We start from the raw sequence: 20,686 nt of genomic DNA on the forward strand, positions 1-20,686 counted from the left end.
AGATAGGGAGATGATAGACCAGTGGTCCCCAACACTGTTCCTGGGTGGCAACAACCAAGCAAGTTTTATAGGTCACTGTGACAGAGATCGAATGATTCTTGGTGTTAGATCTCCCTCTCGACCTGTGAGGGCACGGTGCAAGAGGAACAGAGTACCCTTAATTAAATGGCACGACAATTTATTCCGTAGGGTAGGTGGAAGTCGGTCATTTAGGAGAGGAACAGAGCTACGGTATCCAAACTCAATGACCCCGACAGTAAACAGCGTGGCATCCGAGGATTGGCGGAGCGGATGCGCTCGTTAACTTAGGGGTCATGAGCGAGGATATAAATAGGGGGGTAGCGTACGTGATCGGTTCCTTTTTGCATATGATTAGGAACAACCTAGAAAAGGAGCCTGTATATTGAATACCGTGAGTGTTATTTGTGAGTCTTTGTGTTAACACTGTTTGTCTTGGGTTTGTTGTATTCAAAGAATACTAACCCACACGATCCGGAGCTGCAGCCGCAGGCCAGCGTAAAAACCGGACATCACTGCTCACCTTTTCCACTACAGGAACTGTCTTTGCACCACTAACGGAATCACGCACTGTCTGTGTATATGTGTTTTGTGTGGGTGAAAGAACTGGACTTTGGGTTATGGGTCAAACCCGCTGGATTATAAACAGAAGTGTTACACGCCACTATACCACTTCTTTCATTATTGTTTACAGGTTTTGCCTTGAGGCTCTGGACATTTAATAATTTAAATAAACACCCTTGCACCTGTACAACATTGTCTGTGTGATTAATCCGCTCTGCACTGCACGTATTCACCACTTTGCCACAGTCACCCTAAATAACTTCTAAAGACTGGGAACACATGAAAGTTATTTATCAATTAACTTGTTCCATTAATGAAACACTGGTCTTTGAGGGCTGAAGGGTATGCAGGTATTTGTTCCAAATGAACTCAGAATTTGTAAAAAAATCACCTGCTTGAAGTACCAAATTGTTCCAAAATTGATGATTTAAAGGTTATTGTAAAACCTGCTGGATTGTTGCACATAGGATAATAGCAACACATTGAAGTGCATAATAATGCAGTTACTTATTTAAACAGTTTAACATCAAGCAGCAAGCACTCTACGTTTAACCCTTCATTAGCTGCGCCCAATCATGTTTTTACTGCTACTATTCTGTAATCATTCTTTAAAAAAATATATAATAAAATGGATGAAAAGGGTACAAATGCAGTGTTTTGATTTATCCATTTCATACACGCCCTCAACTTACACTTCAAGTTGAGTATTTTGCCTTAGCCTGTAACACAATCCTAATGTTTTATACTGTAATTGTGAGCTATTGATGAATAAAGATTCAATTGTTTCTTAACAGGTAGAAAATGCTGAATCATTGGATGCTCTCAGAACGGTCATGATCAGAAACAGTGCTATGTTTCAGACAGCCGGATGCTTACGTTATGCTGAAACAGTGGAGGATAGAAAGACGATTGTTAGGGACTACCTTCGGTGGCATGTTGTATTTAGAAATCACTTTCAAATTCAAAGGTAATGGGTTTTTGTTGCCATATAATCATCAACCAACATAAATGATAAACTTAAATATTTGAAGTTAGTGACATCAAGAAAACAGTCCTTTGTTAATCCTATACACACACACAGAAGTAGTGAAGAAAAGTGTTTGCAAAATATGATTGGTCCTTTGGTGTGGCTGTCATATGGAGTGTAGTTCAAATTGTTTTGTTAATGTATGCTAATTTACCCAGCTTTATAAATTGAGAATTAAATCACAAAATGGAGCTAAAATTTATGTTCAAGTATACTTTATTCCTATTGTTTGATTAAAATGTTATTATTTGTATTTTTTACTTTTATGGTTGTCAGATTTCAGGAAAAGTAATTGCAAGTAAATACATGAGGAAATAAAAAATCTTAAATGACTTTATGAACTACAAAACACAGGTCATTGTATATGTAAATCCTTATAGCAGGTGTAGTTCCTAAGTCTTTACTGGATCCATTTTATTTTTTATTTTTCAGATTCAAGGATGGACTGGCCACTCTAAATCTTCTCAATACTCTGGAGCAACACACAAGTGTTTTGGCTGATTACATGTGCTGCAGTGGAAAGAAAATGACAGCTGCTGACATAGAAAATCTCTTTGGAGTGGAGTTTAGCTTAGCAGGTAGTAATAGATGCAGCGATGAGACCAGAATCATAGGTCACTGGGCAGACTACCTGCTGGACTGTGAAAGTGTGCTTTTGTTTACTTTTTTTTGTGCTTCTCATTCCACATACATTTTCACTAATTAAACAAATAGTTTTCCTAATAAATGCAACTTTATTATAAAATATATTGCAATCTTTATTGTATGGAGCTCTTCCATAAAAGTGGAACCGTCCAGTTTTCCCACAGTACAGCTGCACCTGTGTCGTATTTAAATAAGCTTTTTGCAAGTTTTTTTTTTGGCGTCAGGCCCTGCATGGATGCTTAGGCCATGCTTTACCAGATACATCACCTTATGACGAATAGTGCTTAGGGTTCTGAACCGATGGTCAATGACTGTTGTATCCATGAGCAAGATACTTTACATAAAAATAAACTGTTTGTTGGTTTTTTTTTTATTAAACTCTACTTTGTAACGTTTTACATGGTGACTTACTATAGTGCGCTTACTTTTCATGTTATTTTTTCAAATGCTATTTTTATTTTATAAATAGATTTGATTCGTACTGTTTTCTGTGAAGAAATCTGTGAATAGGGTTAAAAAAACATGATTTTGAAAATTATAAAATTTAAATCGGAACATACATAACATTTGTATAACTATTTCAGAGCAAAATGAAAGAGTTTCAATGGAGGACATATTGAGGTTTGCCACATGACTCCGAACACTGCCACCATGGCCATCCATAGATTTAATTTACAATTTCACATTCCCCTTGCCCAACACCTGCGGAAATGTTATAAGACTTCCAGTCTCTGGCTCATACGAGCAATTCAAAACACCATCATGGATTTTGGAATACAAAATTCTCCAGGGTTTGGTCAACGTTAGATAATTAAGATTGCTACGGTGGTCTTGTCTTACCAACAAACTCGATGGCCATAATTATTTTGCTATAGTTTCTAGCTTTTTATACATGTTATGCATTCTGCTTCGATTCTTATGTAAAGTGTTAGCTGTATCTAGAAAAACTATTTGGGAGGAAGTGTATAGATGAAGTTAAATTGGATCCCAATTTATGAAGCATAACCTAACTTGGCTGTAGTGCCACTGCTTGTCATCTAGCTTTATTCAGCTTATTTGTGCTATAATATTTAGGTTTGCTAATATCAACGAGGCAAAAGCAGCAAAGCATTAGATATTAGACATTTACAAGTCCCTGCAAAATTAACAGGTGACTACCTGGATTTTAATCTGAAATGTCCAGATGTATCAAGCAACTCTAAAGAAACTGGATTTAAAGAATAAGCATGTAATCAACACATTGCCTGCTGGCTAATTTTAAATGATCTTTCACAATGTCTTTGAAGGTAAAGTTAAGCATTGGATATCACAAAAAACTAAATTAAAGCCTTAATAGGTGCAGTGGGATTTACTGATCTATTATGAAGGGCAATAGGAACTAAATAAAATAATAATGCAGGTTATATTTACTCCCTTAAAAAAAAGAAATTGTCATTTGACAATTATTTTTGTTGCAGAGCTTAATCCATACGGAGTGCTGTTGGATGTGTAAATTTGTTATAATGACAGCAATACATTCATACCCAATGTCTCTACAGAGACTACTATTCTAACATGGTATGAAATTGTGTGTTTATGTTAGTGGCTACACAATGTCAAGATTTATTTTCATTATACAGCATTTTATGTCCAATTTAATTGGCCCTGTGCAGAGACGTTCTTTCAATGCAAAATATAATGCTGGGAACTGAAAAGTAATTATTAAAAAAAAACACTTCAAAAATGTTTTATCAGTTTATTAACAAAGATAGGCCACGTGCTTTTTGTCTGCAATAATGATTTTTTTATTAACTAAGATAAGGTGTGCATGTTGTATATAATACATACTGTTACAATGTTACTTACAACGATAGCTTAAAAGTAGGGCATGTTATGTGTTACTGGGGAAAAAAATAAAAATATTTTGCAAAACTTGTTTTTGCTGTTAATTTGTTTTGGAAAGCTTCTTTTCTATTGTATTCCCTGGTTTTACCTTACCGGTAGTTATAATTTTGTTTTTAATTATCTGTGCTTACTTTGACAAAATGGCCAAAATGGTTTAATAGATCAATTAAAAATAATATTCAGCAAAAAAGGCACTTTACAGAGCATTTAAAAGGGACCAAAAACAAAGAACACAGAAAGAGTACTTGGAACTGCAAACACAAGTCAAAAAGGAAGTCAGAAAGACCAAGAGAGAGATAGAAATCAATATTGCTAAGGGGGCTAAAACCAATTCCAAAATGTTTTTCCAATATTATACAGCAAGAGAACATTCAAAGAGGAGGTTAAATGTCTAAGAGACACAAATGGCAAAATCATAAACAAAGAAAAAAAATAGCAAACATATTAAATGATTACTTTTCACAGATTTGTACAAAGGAGGACACGGACATGCCCCACATGTCGACCTGTTCCTATCCAATTTTAAATAACTTTAGCATAACAGAGGCAGAAGTATTTTAAACATGCAATTAAAAAGATGTTTCCCGACCCTACCCCGATGAAATCGCACTAGCATATTGAAACCAGAGAAATGGCACTATTATTTCGGGGAGTTTTCCCTGATGCAGAAAAAAAAGCATAGGGGGGAGAAATCGGGTTAACTGTTAAAACCCTAAAATAAGAACCCCTACATATAATCTGACATGCAGGTAGCTAAAAGAAGCGGCTTTTTTTGATACTAGGCAATCCAGACACAGGCGGAGGGCGGGTGCGAACCCGGGACCTCTCGCACTGAAGCATAGCACTGATACCGCTGTACAAAGGAGCCGGCTCTTTTGTACAGTGGTATCGGCGCTATGCTTTGGTGCGAGAGGTCCCGGGTTCGCGTCCGCCCATCGCCTGCGTGTGGATTGCTTCGCCCTGTGTGATGCACCTGTCTGCGGGAACCAGAATCGCTACAATATTATAACAGGAAAATTATAGTTGAAATGAAGAGTTTAGAATAGCAATACCATTTTATTATTTTCATTAAACACTGTAAAAAAATAAAGTAAAAACCATCTTCCCAGAAAAACAGTTTTTAAACAATGATCAGACTAACCAGACAGTGTTTATTGGCCATCTTCTTTAATAAAAGGTTGGTTGCTATGGGAACAGTGCAAGAGGTTACATAGCTCAGTAGACACTCCCACTCTCGCACACGCAAAAGGTAAATACAAAGCTGAGTGCTCTGCTAGCCAAGACGGCAGTGGATCAATATTGAATGGTCATTATGCTTAATTTGTCACATTTACCTTTTCTTCCTGTTATTTTAAGCGATATATAAAAACTGCAGGACTGTGAATCTCAAAAATGCAGAGCGACTTGGTATATTCAGCCACCATTGTTTATTTTGCACGCAACGATATATATATATATATATATATATATATATATATATATATATATATATATAGCTACAGAAGTGTGTCTTTACATTAAAACGCCAATCATTTATTTTAGCTGCTTGCTTTTAAAACATTGTTCTCATCCACAAATAAGATCGTTGACGCACCATGTGAGGGTCAGACCCTCACTAATATGTCATTGCCATTTACTGTGATTATTATTATGATGTTATTCTACTGGCGATGGAGCAGTGGTTTGTTATGTTTCGTGCATGTTGTTGAGCAAAGTTTCTTTACTAGTTTAGGGACTAGAGAATAATAAATGACAAAGTTTGGGCAAGAGAACCTCAAAGTTAAGCACAGTGGTTATGGCTGCTCAACCCGTGTGAAATTATATAATAAGAGTAATTAAGATAAGAAATTAAGATTATTTCCAGAAACTACTATTAAACATAAGTGTTTTTTAGGGTCATCCTTGCAAAAATGAGGATCCTTATGCACTGATTGTGTCCATCCATCTGTCACACGCTACACAATGAGCATGATTACTGCCTTGATTTTGCAGAAATCTTCACTAAACCTTTACCATACACCTCTAGCCTATTACAGATGTTTTGGATTGCATTGGACTATAATACAGTAGTTTTAACACATCTGGTACTGTGCAATTACTAAACATTAATGAGAACCCTCTATGTGCGTGCACTTGTTCACCTAGAATTATGCCATATGGTTTATGACGTCTACGTTCAGGATAGAAATCCATAACGCTGATGTGCGATAGTCAATCACGGCAATATCCAACACCTAGTCACAGTTCAAAACTACTTGCGTTAATCTACATGGGGCAGGGCGGAAGTGTGTGCGTATGGATTTTGGTGTAAATAAATACGTATTTTTTTTTATTTAAAGTTAGGCAGAGATGGGGTTAATTCCATCCCTGCCAGAATCCATGTGCAGAATGTGGCTGGGTCTTGATTGATTAATTGATGGTTAATCAAGCCCCAGCCACATGGTATATACATGGGAGTCAGACCCTTTGTTTGTTGGGGCGAGTGGAAGAATTGGGATGCAAAAGTCCAGTGAAGGCTCTGGTCAGCCTGGATAAGCGGAAGCATTGTTTTGTTTATTATTTTTGCCTGTGTTTCTTTGTTTTGTTTATTCTGTGTTCAACATGCGCAACAAGCACTTTCACTGCAGCGTTCTGATTTCTCATTTCTGTTATACTACCTCATCACCTTTTTCAATTTTAACAAACAGAACAAAAAACACAATACTGGGTAACCCAAAAATAATTAGTTTGTGACTAAAAACTTTGTTCCCCAAGCTATGGTGTATCTGATGGCAGTACAGGACAACTTATTGGTGACCAAAACTAGGATAAAGCACTTCTAGGGACTAAGTGTAATTGGAAATTTGTGTCTGAAAAACTTAATTGCGAGAAGGAGGGAGATAAAGGACAAGGAACAGGCCTCATTGTCATGGCAACCCCGACTCTAGTTTCTGCTAGAGTTCAGACTTGTCTTCTAGGAGAATTGCAGACAATTGGGAGCCACTGGTGCACAAGACAAGGCTGTTCGCAGCCTTAAATAACGGGGCCATGTTTGTCCTGTGTAGTGGGAATGAGGGGATATTATTTCACTGTTACACAGTGTAAATAAACACAATTTTCTTGGCAAAAGAGTGAATGTCTTCCCTCTCACACTTACAATAGAAGAACTGTAAAGAAATGCATCACAAACAAACAAACAATTTCCCAGGAGTTTTTTGTTCTCCTCTGTAAACCATTAAGGTGGATGGGGTGTTCGCCCAAATAGATTTTTAAGAATGTGTTTGTAAATCTGTATGCATATTCCTAACAAGAGGGAGAAAGCGAAGGCAACCTTTTCTACAAACCTGCGTAAGCCATTATATAAGACTAGCAGAGTCTTAGTCAGAAACAGTACTTTTTATTGAGCACCACTGCTACAGGAGTGATGCAAAACTTTTTTGGCCATAGCTGTGCACATGCCACTTAAAGTTTTGGATATTGTAACAGAACTTTACAAGGTAGGCACTAATATATATATATATATATATATATATATATATATATATATATATATATATATATATATATATATATATATATATATAGGTTTGAAATTATTGACGCTTCACATACACTCCGTAATAATTGAATATACATATAAAAACAATAATTTAACCAGTACAGTACTGCATCCCAACAAGTAGTTAAGTAAAAGATAACATCACACACAAACACAGTACCCATAAACACTATAAGTCTTTATTGGTACTAATAAACTCTGGTTATTACATGTAGAGTTGATATCAAAAGGGGAAGTCAACAAGTTAAAAAGCTTCTGGATCATGGTTTAAAATTATTAAAATAGGACTCCAGTCTAGCAACCAACTTGGGGCCTGTTGCTGGGACTATAAGTATGACAGTCACCAGAACTGAATGTCGCTATAGCAACATGGTTTTGTTGTTGCTGTGTGTTTAATTATTAGTAAAGTTAAATGAGGAAGCCTGCATATTACCCTTGGTTCAAAGCTTCCCTACAACAGCTAAAAAAAAAAATATATAGGATAATCAAAGTAGATGCATCTAACTTTGAAAACTTTGGTGAATACCAAAATTCAGAACATTTAAATCCTGTATTTTTATTTATTTGTACAGTGTATAAAATTAAATCAGTAAGGGGTTGGAGAGGGATCCAAGATGGCAATCCTAGGTGGGGTCCAAAGGTCCTTGGTTAGACTAAATGCTAAATCATAACTGAATACTGATGTTTATACAATATACAAAATCAGTGTATCAAGAAGGAAGAGAGTCTTTTACTAAGGCAATCACAAATCTGTACTCTCATATTCTGGCTCCTTGTTGCTGGCCTTGCTTGTCCTTTCATTGAGGCGTTTGAAAAAGTTGAGGATGGGCGAGCTCTCCTGGCGATCTTGTGTTACTTCAGAGTGCTTCAAGCGCTCTGGGTTCTTCGGACTGAATTTTTTCTGTAAGAAATTGCTGAGCCGGAAGCTTGGAGAAGATGATAATGTTGTGCTCTCTTTGTCCTGATTCCCTTGCACCTTCTGGGTCTTGAATATCCCAGTTTTCTTTGTTGCTGGAGATGCCGGCTGCCTTTCATCTGTTTGGTGACTGGACGGTGGAATCTCTTTTTCCGTCTGCGTAGCACTCTGCTCCTTGGGGATTGCCTTGTCTAGTTTCATTAATAATTTCCAGCTATCTACAGAATGCAGTTTCCCAATTTGTTTTAGAGGAGTTCTGCCACCAGTTTCAGCCATCACTGCTAGTGTCTCCTCTTCAAAGTCAAAGTGACCCAATGAGCGAATGGGAATAACGTTCAAGGTGTGCCGCCGTGTCAGCTCCTGAGGGGTGGTGCGGGGTGTAAACCTACAGACAGGAGGGCTGACTACAGTCCTTTTAATGCAATTCTCTTCACCGTCCAATGGTTGCTCACTTAGAGCCCTCTGTCTTTCCCCCTGAATCTCCCTTAAAAGTGGGGAAGTGGCAGCAGGCATACCATCATTTGACTTCAAGCTGCTTCGGCTGTTTTGATATTTTAAAACTTTTCGGGAAATTTCCCGCAGATGTTCTGCATTATCATCTCCCTCCCCATTAGTAGGGACTCTGTCATCCGAGTCGCCTTCAGTACGGATGGTTGAGTGGGCTCTACTTCGAGAGTTGCTTCCTTTCACAGGCGTGTCAAAAGCAGCGCTATTCCCCAGTTCCTCCCCTATACCAGACAGCGCCCTCTCCTTTTCTGAACGGTATTGATTATTCTCGCCTGTTTGGGAGTTTTTCTCAACCTCTCTTTCTCGGCTAGGGAGTTCTTTTGCTGCAAGCTGGCTTTCTGCTAACTCTGGCTGGCTGCCATTAAGGGGAGAGGAAGTCCCTCTCCCAGATTTCCGACGAATGCTTCTGGTGTGCATGAATTTCTGCAGGATAGACTCAAGCGCCACATTCTCCATGTCCTTGTCCCTGTGGGAGCAGGTGGCAGTAGATTTACGCTTTGAGGCACTATTTTGTCTCTCTTGTTGCATTCTTTTTACCTCCACTACACCACGATCCCTATTTTCCTAGAGAAAGAGGGAGAGAAAGATAGTTCAAGTTTATGCGAGACAGAGGAACATTTTTACATTGCACATTTGTCCTAATATTGGTCAGATAATTCCTTTGTCACCATTAAAATACAGTCTTTCACAATCTAAGTACTGGTGGCAAAATTGTACTCACAGGCAGCTTTACAAATAATGTTATCTGTAATCTATTATGGTGATATGATACAGGTTTATAAGACAACAAACATTTGTGTACGTGGGCAATAGCGGCACGAGTAGAAGTGAATGGACTGAGATGGACAGCCAAGGTCTGTTTATGAGCTGCGAGTGCGATACTACCCATACACTGAGACTTGACGTCCTATAAATATATTATATATAGTGCTGGGACGAACACAGGATTTTCATGTTCGTATATTCATTCATAATTTAAATATTCATTCGTTTTTCAAAAAGTAAAAGCCATTATATTGCGCTCAACGCAGGCAAAGACAGCATAGCAGCAGGGAGCGTGGCCCCCGTGTGTGTGTCTTTAATTTACAGCAAGACCTTACAGCACGTAACACGTTAAAATAGAAAAATATCCCAGGAGCAAAGAATAAGTTGTGTAGGACTTACCTTTACCCCAGTGAATTAACTACAAAACAAAAGGATGCCAGAAATAGCAGTTCAAGTTAAATGTTTTTTTGTTTATTCCCCAAAATAAATAGTATAGAAAAGTTGACAATGCATTATTTCTTTTTTTCATTCCTTGCCATTGCCGTTTCTTCACAGTAAACAGTGGCCATCGACACGTTTTCATAAAGTAATAACATGAGGTTTACTTGCGCCTTTTTGTAGCTGAACAAGCAAACGAAAACTGACCGTTTTGGTTCTCGTTTATTACATTCCACATAAAACCACAACAAAATATAAATATATATATACAGTATGTGTGTGCATGCATATATATATATATATATATATATATATATATATATATATATATATATATATATATATATATTAGACACACACACACACACACACTATATAAAAATCACTACACAGCATTTTCAGGAAGTTGGGTACTGTTTAAGCGAGGTGTTTCAGTCCCATAAGATTTTGGTTCGCTCCTCTAGTCTAAAGCAGCACAACACATTGTTTGTCCTAGATGGCTTTCCATAGATATCACTAAGGTTGCGCACGCATAATCTGGATTGTTTACTTTTTGCTGTCTGAAACTTTAAAATAGAGGCTCAAGAGCTGCTGTGTTGATTCTGTTTTTTTTTTTTTTTTTTCGGAGGACAGCGTGTGTTTGTTTTCGCCACTCCCGAGTCAGCACGGGGGTGGTAGCAGTGAGCTGAGCCGAAAATAATTGGATATGCCAAATTGGGAGAAAATAATAAAATAATTGGAGATTACTAAAAAAAATTAAAAATAAAAAAAACACAACATCCTCTCAAACAAAACTCCCAAAAACAGTGGACACTGGGAAGAACCAATCTAATAATGAATCTGATCTTAAATTGTAAACTGAAGCAATAGGTTGTGCAGATAGTGGGGTTTTCCCCAAACAGGGTTCTATAAAACTAACCAAAGCCAATGATCCAATCGCCTTGTGTGCAATGAAGGCCATTCAAGCATGATATAAAGATCGCAGTGAGGAGTAAGATAAGCAGCACCAGTTATAAATCTTATAGCAGAATGGTATAAAGCAGTGGCTCTCAAATTTTGTCAGTGAGCCTCCCTGAGCTATGCAAAAAATTACTGCGCCTCCCCAGTTTACTAAAAGAATATAAAAACTGAAAATCCTATATGTTGCAAAAAAATGAATAAAAAAGTAGAAGGGATTTTATCATTATAGAGCAGTATGAGTTTTAGAAGTATTAATTCAAAAACAGTACAAATGGAAGCAGCTAAAATCTTTTTTTTTTGTCCTGTTAAGTTTATCTTAGTGGGTTTTAATGCAACTTCAAAATGGCTGCTTTTGTATTATGTGATAATGTTATTTAAATCTGTTATTTAAATGGTCTGATTGTTGCAGTTGTATGTGTGACATGCTATACAAATGTATTGTGGTTTGTTCTTTTTTCTGATATGTACTGTACAGTGCTTTACTATACTTTTGTATAAAAAGCGCTATATAAATGCAATAAACAAATAAAGAAATAAACTCATTGCGCTTCCTGTGAAATCTTTACAGGTTTAGATACTACGGTAGGGTTGTCGTGTTTCGAGATGCCGGTGTAGCTTGCAGGGCCACATGCTGTGGTTTGCTTGTATTTCGCCGCACATTTGAGGCCTCGGTGCACCGCTGGACCCGCTCCATGTAAAGCACAGTTTTAAATATGCTTCCTCATATTTTTGGCTTCTGCGTTTGGAACCTCCGCTGCTGCCCTCACTTCGCTTTGTGTTGTACGTTTTTCTCCCTTTGTCAGAAAAAGATCCATTTCTCAAAGCTGTTTCTCACTGTAAGCATGCTGCTGATACTGTTTTTAAGTTTACTTTGGGGGGGGGGGGGGGGGGAACCACGCAACGTACGTGTGACGTGTCTCAGTTGCTAAGGAACTTTAGCACGTTAAACAAAAGCTTTTTGCGTTATTTTATTTTAGTTATTTTTAAATATAAAACATTTAAAATATATAATAATTGCAATTTTTTTCAAATCATCCAACCTCTCAAAAAAAAAAAAAAAAAAAAAAAAAAAAAAAGGCGCGCCCCATAGTTTGAGAACCACTGGTATAAACCATCAAGCTTCCACAAAGCAGCTTTCGAGGCCATTTCATAGACAACACCACCATAATCCAGTATTGGAAGAACAGACATCTGGACTAGAGTATACCTAGCGGAACATGCAAAACATGATTTATTGAGAAACAGAAAACCAATTCTAGATTTAACTTTAGATTGAACTTTATCAATATGGGTTTTAAAAGAAAGCACTGTCCAGACAAATTCCTAAATATTTATAAACTGCTACTTGCTCTAATTCAATCTTACTAGAAGTAAAAATTTTGCAAACACTTAAGGAGAACCTGTCATATTTTTACTATTAAAATGCATGAGTTTAGTTTTATCAATGTTCAGCAAAAGACGCAAGTCATAAAAGGCCCGTTAAATTTTATCAAAGCTAAGTTGCAAATCAGACATTACTAATGGCAGCGTAGGACCAACTGAATACAAAATAGCATCATCTGCATAACGGTGACTATGAGAGTCGCCTATTACCTGAGCAAAATTAATAACATAAATTGAATAAAAGGAGTAGGGCCCAATATAGATGCTTGAGGAACACCTTTAGTAACTGTGGAATTGTGAAACAAATCTATCAGATTTTACACACTGAGCCCTACTTTGAAAATCATTTTGAAAGCATGCAAGAGAATTAACATCAAAACCAATATCGCACTTATTCAAGAGAATTGAGTGATCTACAGTATCAAAAGCCTCAGATAAAATCAATAAAAATAGCTGCACAGCTATAATTTTTTATCAAGACACATTATGATATAATCTAAAACTTTTAAAACTGCTGTAACACAACCATGCCCAGAACAAAAACCAGACTGAATATCGGTTAGAATATTATTGCCATCTAAAAAAAAAAAAGTAGACCTATCAAACATATGTCCGGCTTCAATGAAATGATAATTGAAAAGTATCAACCATGCTTTCCAGACACAGGTGCAGAGTACCTCTCCAAAGTGCTGACCCGCTATGTCCCTGCACACAAGCTGAGGTCCTCTGACTCAAGCCTGCTTGTTATACGCAAGCAAAAGTGCACCACACTCGGAGAGCGCTCTTTTAGCTGCATGGCCCGACTCTATGGAACTCTCTCCCAGCTTTAGTGCGTGTAGCTCCCACAGTCACCCGCTTCAAATGAACTCTCAAGACCCTCTCTTGCTTTCAATGCTCTTTAAGCCTGATATCTGTTATTAGCTGTTGTCTAAATTGCTATTTCAGGTATTTCTCTCCATCTTATTTATATGATTCTGTATGACACACGCATCCACAATGTTTAGAATTCACATCCTAGCCTTGTATTTCATGTATTATGCCTGTATTTAATGTGTTTGCATTGTTTTCTAATGTTGTATTTAATGTATTATGCATTGTTCCTCACTATCTTGTAAAGCTCTTTGTGATGGTGGTCCGCTATGAAAGGCGCTATATAAAATAAAGAGTAATCGATTGATGCATTTTTTATCTATCTGTATTTTTATAAGCAATTGATACAGGCAATTGAGAAGAAAACAATTTATTCTCCAACATATTAGCCGAGTTCCAAAATTTCTTAGGATTATTAATAAGATTAGTGAATTGACTATTATAATAGAGCTTCTAATGGTGTGTGTACATTTATTTCTAATTTGTCTAAATGAAAGCCAGTCATTAGAATCCTTAGAAGCCCTAGCCTTCTGCCAAGCTACATTATTTTGCTCTATTATGTCTGACAAATAAGTGCAAGGTATTTCTGTCATTTGTAGCAAATACAAACATCTAATTTTTGTATCCAAATACATGTCAAAAAATATTTGTTCGAATATTCGGATATTTATCCCAGCACTAATTATATAATGCTTTATTATTAATATACAAGCTAAACATCAAGCTATATTTGTTTCCTAATCATTGCCAATCTTTTCTTAGTCCATTGTCAATTTCATTAAAAAGAAAAACACAGTTAAGTGGCTGAGGTACGCAGCCAATTGTGATGTCACCAGCTGAATGGAATTCCGAATGGTACCTCGGGTAGGATTTTTTAAAGCATGTAACGTCAATTGTACTGTTATAGAGAATATAGCACAGTAAAAACTGAAAGTGGGATTGTTGTTGTCATGAATAGGGTTTCTCCTTATGTGGAATACAGAAGGGAAAACCATTGACCAAGAGAATAAGTGGACGATTGTGATGTCACCAATTTGAACTGACCTTGCAGTTGAATGGAATTGTATAAAGAGGTGATGTCAACTGTACCGAGCAAAGCATAGTAGAAACTCATTATGGTATGGCTGCCCAGTTTTGATTCCAGTGTCAGCTATCTATAATTAAGGGACATTGGCATTGCTGTGGCATGTTACAAGGTAATAATTTAACTCTTGAGTCAATAAAATACCAAGATCAAGGGCATTATTTGACAAGGGAGTTCCATGGAACATGCCACAGCAAATGGCATTAACACTATTGTATCACAACTTTATAAAGTAATTTATGTATTAACCTTTGTTTGTCTAAAATAATTATTCACAGAAAGAGTCTGATTGTTCTATAATTTAAAATATATGGCAAAAAGCTGCTCTGTCTAGGCTTAAAGGGGATTATTGGGGATTTAGGATGAATCTGTAGTATCAGTGCTTGATCTCAGGTTGTGCTTATCTACATTTACTAGTGCATTGGGTCGGTTACCCGCGGGTGACCCGCAAAGCTGGTCGGGCTCAGGTTGGAATGTGAATTTTTTCGCGGTTTGCGGCTCGGACGCGGGTCATTCAGGTCAGGTTTGGGTCTGAATTTGAGTCGCCAAAAACGTTTGTCCTTTCAGCGTACTCGCATGTAAACCCTTTCGCAAATAGCGTATTAGAAGGTAAATGTACCAGTATTTCTAGCACTAAAGCAGGTTATTAGGGAGGAGTCGGCTGACTAAGCAGTGTTCTTGTTTGTATTGCCGCTTGTTTGATACGTCACAAGATCCTTATATCATGTCTGCTCGGCGATATCAAAAAATGTTTGTGAACGAGGTGAAACAAAAGATAGCGCAGGGTTTATATCATGTAGTGATAATAGTTCAAGAGGTAAATCAGAAGTATGTGTCGTTGCTTGTAAAACTGTCATGTTTTTGTGTACAACAGCCACAAAACTGGTACATCTTCTCTTTGAAAGTACAGGTGTAGCTCCCTTTCAACTGGTGGCACAAAAGGAAGAGACAGGTATTTTATAGTAAAGTAAATAGAGAGAGTTAATATGTTACTATGCTAAAATATATCCAGACCACTAGAGAAAGCGCTGTATAGCCAATCCTTATTGACTATAGGCACATATGGTGAATGTGAGAGTATGAGAGGGGGCAGGCAGTATGTACCGGACTTGCGGGTTCATGTCGGGTTGCAGGTCTTAAAGCGGGTCAGGTCACAGGTAAGAAGATGGTGCTGCGGCGGGTTGTGTGGGTCGGGTCCTGTAGTAGCGGGTCCGGGTTGGAAGCAGGTCGTAAAAATCAAACCCGTGCAAGACTGACATTTACTCTGCAAATGGTCTTGCTGCATAGAAGACACCAAATTTCTACTATCTAAATGTGCCAATCATTGTATTCAAGAGGATATCTACAAGATGCATATCATTCCTGCAGAACAAAAAGCAGGTTTGTTTTTTGGGGTTTTTTTTAAACACAGAAAAATAAGCTATTACTGCAATTTCCTGAGGATGTTGTGATTCAATTTTGCTTTGATAAAAATATATCCTTTCAAGTGAATTACTGCAGAACAGTAAGATCACCAAAAGACATGACACACCAACAAAGTTCAAGGTTATTATTGTAATAGGGATTACCTGCTTAATTGAAACTGAAACAGCAACATGCTGTTTATTAACAACTGCAAATCTGTGTTGACAGCCTGCAAGTCCATCATTAACATGCTGGTTTTCTTAACATATACGTACTTTGCTGTGCAAGTCAGGCATGCCCATGTCAAATATGATTTTGCCTCACTGCAGATGGTTTACTCATGTTCAACAGATTTAAAATGTGAAAGCCTTGATTGAGTTTACCCATTTCTAGACTTGCTCCAAATAGGCTTATTCTGGCCCCTGTTACCTGGGTGGCTCGGATGAATTTTTCACAGAACAAGTGGAAAATGGAGCAGCACTCCTCCAGCTTGAATTGTTCAGGATCCTCACAGAAATACTCTGCTAGAGAGTGGCTCACTGAGTTGAGAGCCTGCAGTGAAGAGTTAACTTCAGTCAGCTGCTTCTCTGCTTCCTAGAGAGAAGATGGAGAAGTCAGGGAGAGTAAAGGACAAAGTATTCTGATTTAATGAACCAATGATAACCTGGGTTCCTTCACAGAATATTACCATTTTGTCCGAATTGTTAAACAAAACTTCTAGCCAAATACTAAGAAAATAATATTGTAAAAAAATACATATTCAACTGCAAACAGAATCTATCTCATAACTTGTCACTGATTTAAATAAATCAGAAGCAAGCACTTTGATGCCATGCTTTATGAAATGTAGGCTACTGGACCACTCAATGAAAAATGGTATGTTTGTTACATTAATAAGTCATCGATAAACTTGATCGTTGAAATACTGTAGTTTTCAGAGCATAATGCGCACCCGTTTCCTTATTATTGAGGATGACGGGTGGTGAGCAGAATGCATGGAAGCACATCTACGATTTGGTTTTCAAATGTGTTGCGTTTCCCTGAACGCACAATGAATACGGGAGCGCATGCGTTTCCCTGAACGCACAATGAATACGGGAGCGCATAAGTTTCCCTGAACGCACAATGAATACGGGAGCGCATGCACATGTGGCGCGCATAGTTCCGTGTTTTGCCAGAGCACAGCCGAAAGCTGGAGATACCACTAAAACTTGAATATGACATTGAAATATACAGGCTTCCTGAAAAGCATGTGAGAGCTGCTGGTAGTGGAACACAGTATTTAAATCAAAGAGAACGTCTAAAGAACTACTGCAACAAATCATAGAATAAACCAATAGATTTGTGTGTGATGTTTTTATTTATTATTTGATAATACCATATTACTTACAACGGATGTCCCATGCATCACAGTAGTAACACTAGAAAGGTGAACTTACTGATGACCTTTACAAGCAGATGATCCCATTTTCTAGGTGATGAAAGGAATTCAGGGGAAGGGGGAGTTACTTACAAACTGGCTACGACTTTCTCTCAAAATAAACCTGAAATCTTGCATTACATCCAGATTTGGACTCTAGTGGTTTCCAGTCTCTTGTTTAGTTTACTTTTATACCATAGTTTTTATTACGGTACAAATAAAACAGCAACACTGTTGAACATGCATTTTTTTTAAGCTTGACTGACGCAGTCTTAAAGTTGTTAGAAGCGACTGTGATTCATTGGCGCAATGCCTATTTTTAAAATGTTAACATAATACATCAACTATATTTCACATTGTCAAAGGTTGTTTAATTTCTTTAAAGTCTGATTCTAGCCGTATGAAGATACAGCTGTGTAGCTGCTGACATTTCGCACGCCTGAATAAAAACATGACAGACCTGTTAAAGTACCTAAAGAAAAAAAGCTTATTATAGCTGTTTAAATAATGGTTTCTTGAATATTAAATAATTAATTAGAAATAGTGTTTTGAACAAACTCATCTTGATGTAAAATACATTGGTTGATCTTTAAAAACGCAGGGAAATTAGGCTTTTAAAGACTTTATTCATTTTTATTCAGTAATGTTAGAAAAAAAGTAGTATTTGAGAACAGCTAGGTCAGCGGTTTTCAAACTGGGGTACCCCTGGGGTTAATTGAGCATTCCTCAGGGGGTAACTAAGAAAAATCCTGAAATGGCGGACAACAGTTTTTTGTTTTTTTTTTACCACATTGTAGTACTTTGCGACTTAGCAATCGAATTAACAATGTTGAATCTCCTTTCTAATAAAACCACAGCCGTACTGGCGTACGTTTCCTTTCTGTTGGGCGAGGTTAACTATAAAACACCCAACCGGCTGCTGACAGTGAGTGAGCGTAGAGCGCAGATGGATAAAATTACATATTTAAACAGCAGGGCGGGGGTTCTGCTGTCTGTAGGATAAAAAGAAAAAAACATTGTATGATGCTGCTTTTAAAAATGTGTAGTATTTACTAGGTACGTTTACTTTCTGGAGTTAAAATGTTCAGTGTTTGTAGTTTAATCAGTTCAGTGTGTTTTATCTAAGTTTATGTTTTTAAATAACAGTATTACTGAGTTGAGCAGGCAGCTGTGCCGCCCTACAGAGAGTGAAATCACTGCGCTGGAGCTGCAGCGTACACGACTGTGTTATCTTTACTTGCAATGCTTTGTGTGTTTTTTCACTATGACTAATTCATTGAACTCCTTTGTCGAGTGATTGCATTAGCCTACGCATGTACGCCGCTAATTATTAGGCTAATAGAAGCAAAAGCACGGTATTATTATTACACAAATGGAATTGCAGGATTAAAAAAGAAATAAAAAAAATCAATCCCTAACTGCTGGGATTGGGAAGTGTCTGGAATTGGATTCCCTACTCCAGACCTATTGCGTGTGTTCATATCATACAGCGAGTGCCCATCAACAAAATGTCTGGCAGCTGATTAACATGAACAGACGACTGCACTAAGCACTAACATGGAAGCATTTTGCTAAAAGTTATTTTGACTGCATGATATAAATGTCACCTTTCTACTTTCATCAAGATTAGCTTTTGGAAATATTCAATGTGCTTATTCTGGCTGGATTCAATACTGCACAAGACACACATAGCACTTTAAATGTCCAGCTCAAGTGTTAAACGATAACATTCAAGTTAAATAAAAAAAAAACAAAAAAACTAAAAAAAACACATATTCAATATGTTATTCAATATTCACACAGTTCTGCATGCTACCTGATTTAAAAAAAAAAAAAAAAAGCCTGTATTTGTACATTTTAAATTGTTTTTATGCAAAATACCCCGTCTGTTTTCTCTCTACACTTCTGCATTTGTTGGAAGAAATGTGCAACTTTTGTTGAGAATTGCTTTCTGATTTTGTTTTAAATTAGATCCCTAGGTTTTGTTTTTCAAAAGCATAACCTGTTTTTGGACTTGGTTTGCCACACTTATTGGTCTGGATTTTGAAATAATTTGCCATAGCATTTTCAGTTTTTATTTGATTTTATTGGTTTAACAGCAGTTTTCCATGAACAGTAATTGGCTGAACTCGAGCCCCGCCTCCTTCCCTGTGTGTCTTCTGGGCCAGCAAATCGAGGCTTGTTTATTTATTTATTTTTAATGACTGCTTAAATTTGTGAAGTCCTATTCGCTCATTTTAAAATACAGAATGACATACCCTTGTGTGTGGGCAGCACTGTTTACTAATCAGGGTGCAGTTTTACCGAAATCTGTGATAAAAAGCAGGCATGTCCACACATTGGTATATTTTCAGTTAACATCAGTACGTATTTAAGCCTAGTAATTAGAAAATACCATTTTGTTCTGTTTTCATAGGTATATTATGACCCGATCTCAGACGGGGGTACGCAGTAGACCATATTTTTTTTTTGGAAAGGGGTACGGGGCCTAAAGTTTGAAAACCACTGAGCTAGGTGATATGAAAAAGAACAATCTTTTAACTTGTATGTTTATTCTAATTGTGAAATTCAACAAGCTTGTGTTTTGAATTCGGCAACATATCAGCATAGTACCATAGAAACGTATTAGCCGTTTCCAAATATCTTTCAAAACCTGAAGCCATGCAGTAAGAGAGATGACAAAGGGAGGGAGGCATCACATTAAAATTTAAATACAGCCTTACTGTTCATTTCAAATAGGATTTTCTAAATCTAACGTACTCCATAGTGTGTTGCAGACTTTGACCTTGGTCTGCTTTTTCTTGCCTTAAGACAGTCAGTAGCCTACTGTATACCGTTTGTTGCTATGTGAAGTGTGCAGAACAATGTAGTGTTAAAAACAGACACCGGGGGTTGCTAAAACAGTGTGCGTTATCCATAGGAGTGCGTAACACAACAAACTGTACAAGAATGACAACAAGTGTGTGGAATGCATCAGAGCACATTTTGCACGACGGCTATATCGGAAAAGTACGGTAAAGAGCAGTATTTGAAAAAATAAATCAATAAATAATGCTCTCCAGAATTCCCGTTTAGGTCATGTAAAGTGAATGTTTTAGTAATCAATCAATCTATAGAAATAATTATATATATATATATATATATATATATATATATATATATATATATATATATATATATATATATATATATATATACATATACACACACCTAATATTTTGTTGCACAACCTTTAGAGGCAATCACTGCAATCAAATGTTTTC

At 37.0% G+C, this 20,686-nt stretch overlaps 1 protein-coding gene across 2 annotated transcripts in view; it reads right to left on the minus strand.

The window, feature by feature from the left end:
• Positions 1–7,833: 7,833 nt before the first annotated feature.
• Positions 7,834–20,686, minus strand: part of fhdc4 (FH2 domain containing 4) — a 96,471-nt gene continuing 83,618 nt past the window's right edge. Inside the window, exons 11-12 of one of the 2 annotated variants that reach the window (XM_034008496.3) lie at positions 16,433–16,597; positions 7,834–9,663 (exon numbers count right to left, since the gene is read on the minus strand). In XM_034008496.3, coding sequence (XP_033864387.2) covers positions 8,419–9,663; positions 16,433–16,597 — 1,410 coding nt within the window. In that variant the 3' untranslated portion in view covers positions 7,834–8,418. The remainder of the gene's footprint in view (positions 9,664–16,432; positions 16,598–20,686) is intronic. The other variant, XM_059029730.1, reaches the window with a different exon arrangement.

Source organism: Acipenser ruthenus, chromosome 9, assembly GCF_902713425.1.
Source record: "Acipenser ruthenus chromosome 9, fAciRut3.2 maternal haplotype, whole genome shotgun sequence".
Taxonomy (NCBI): Eukaryota; Metazoa; Chordata; class Actinopteri; order Acipenseriformes; family Acipenseridae; genus Acipenser; species Acipenser ruthenus.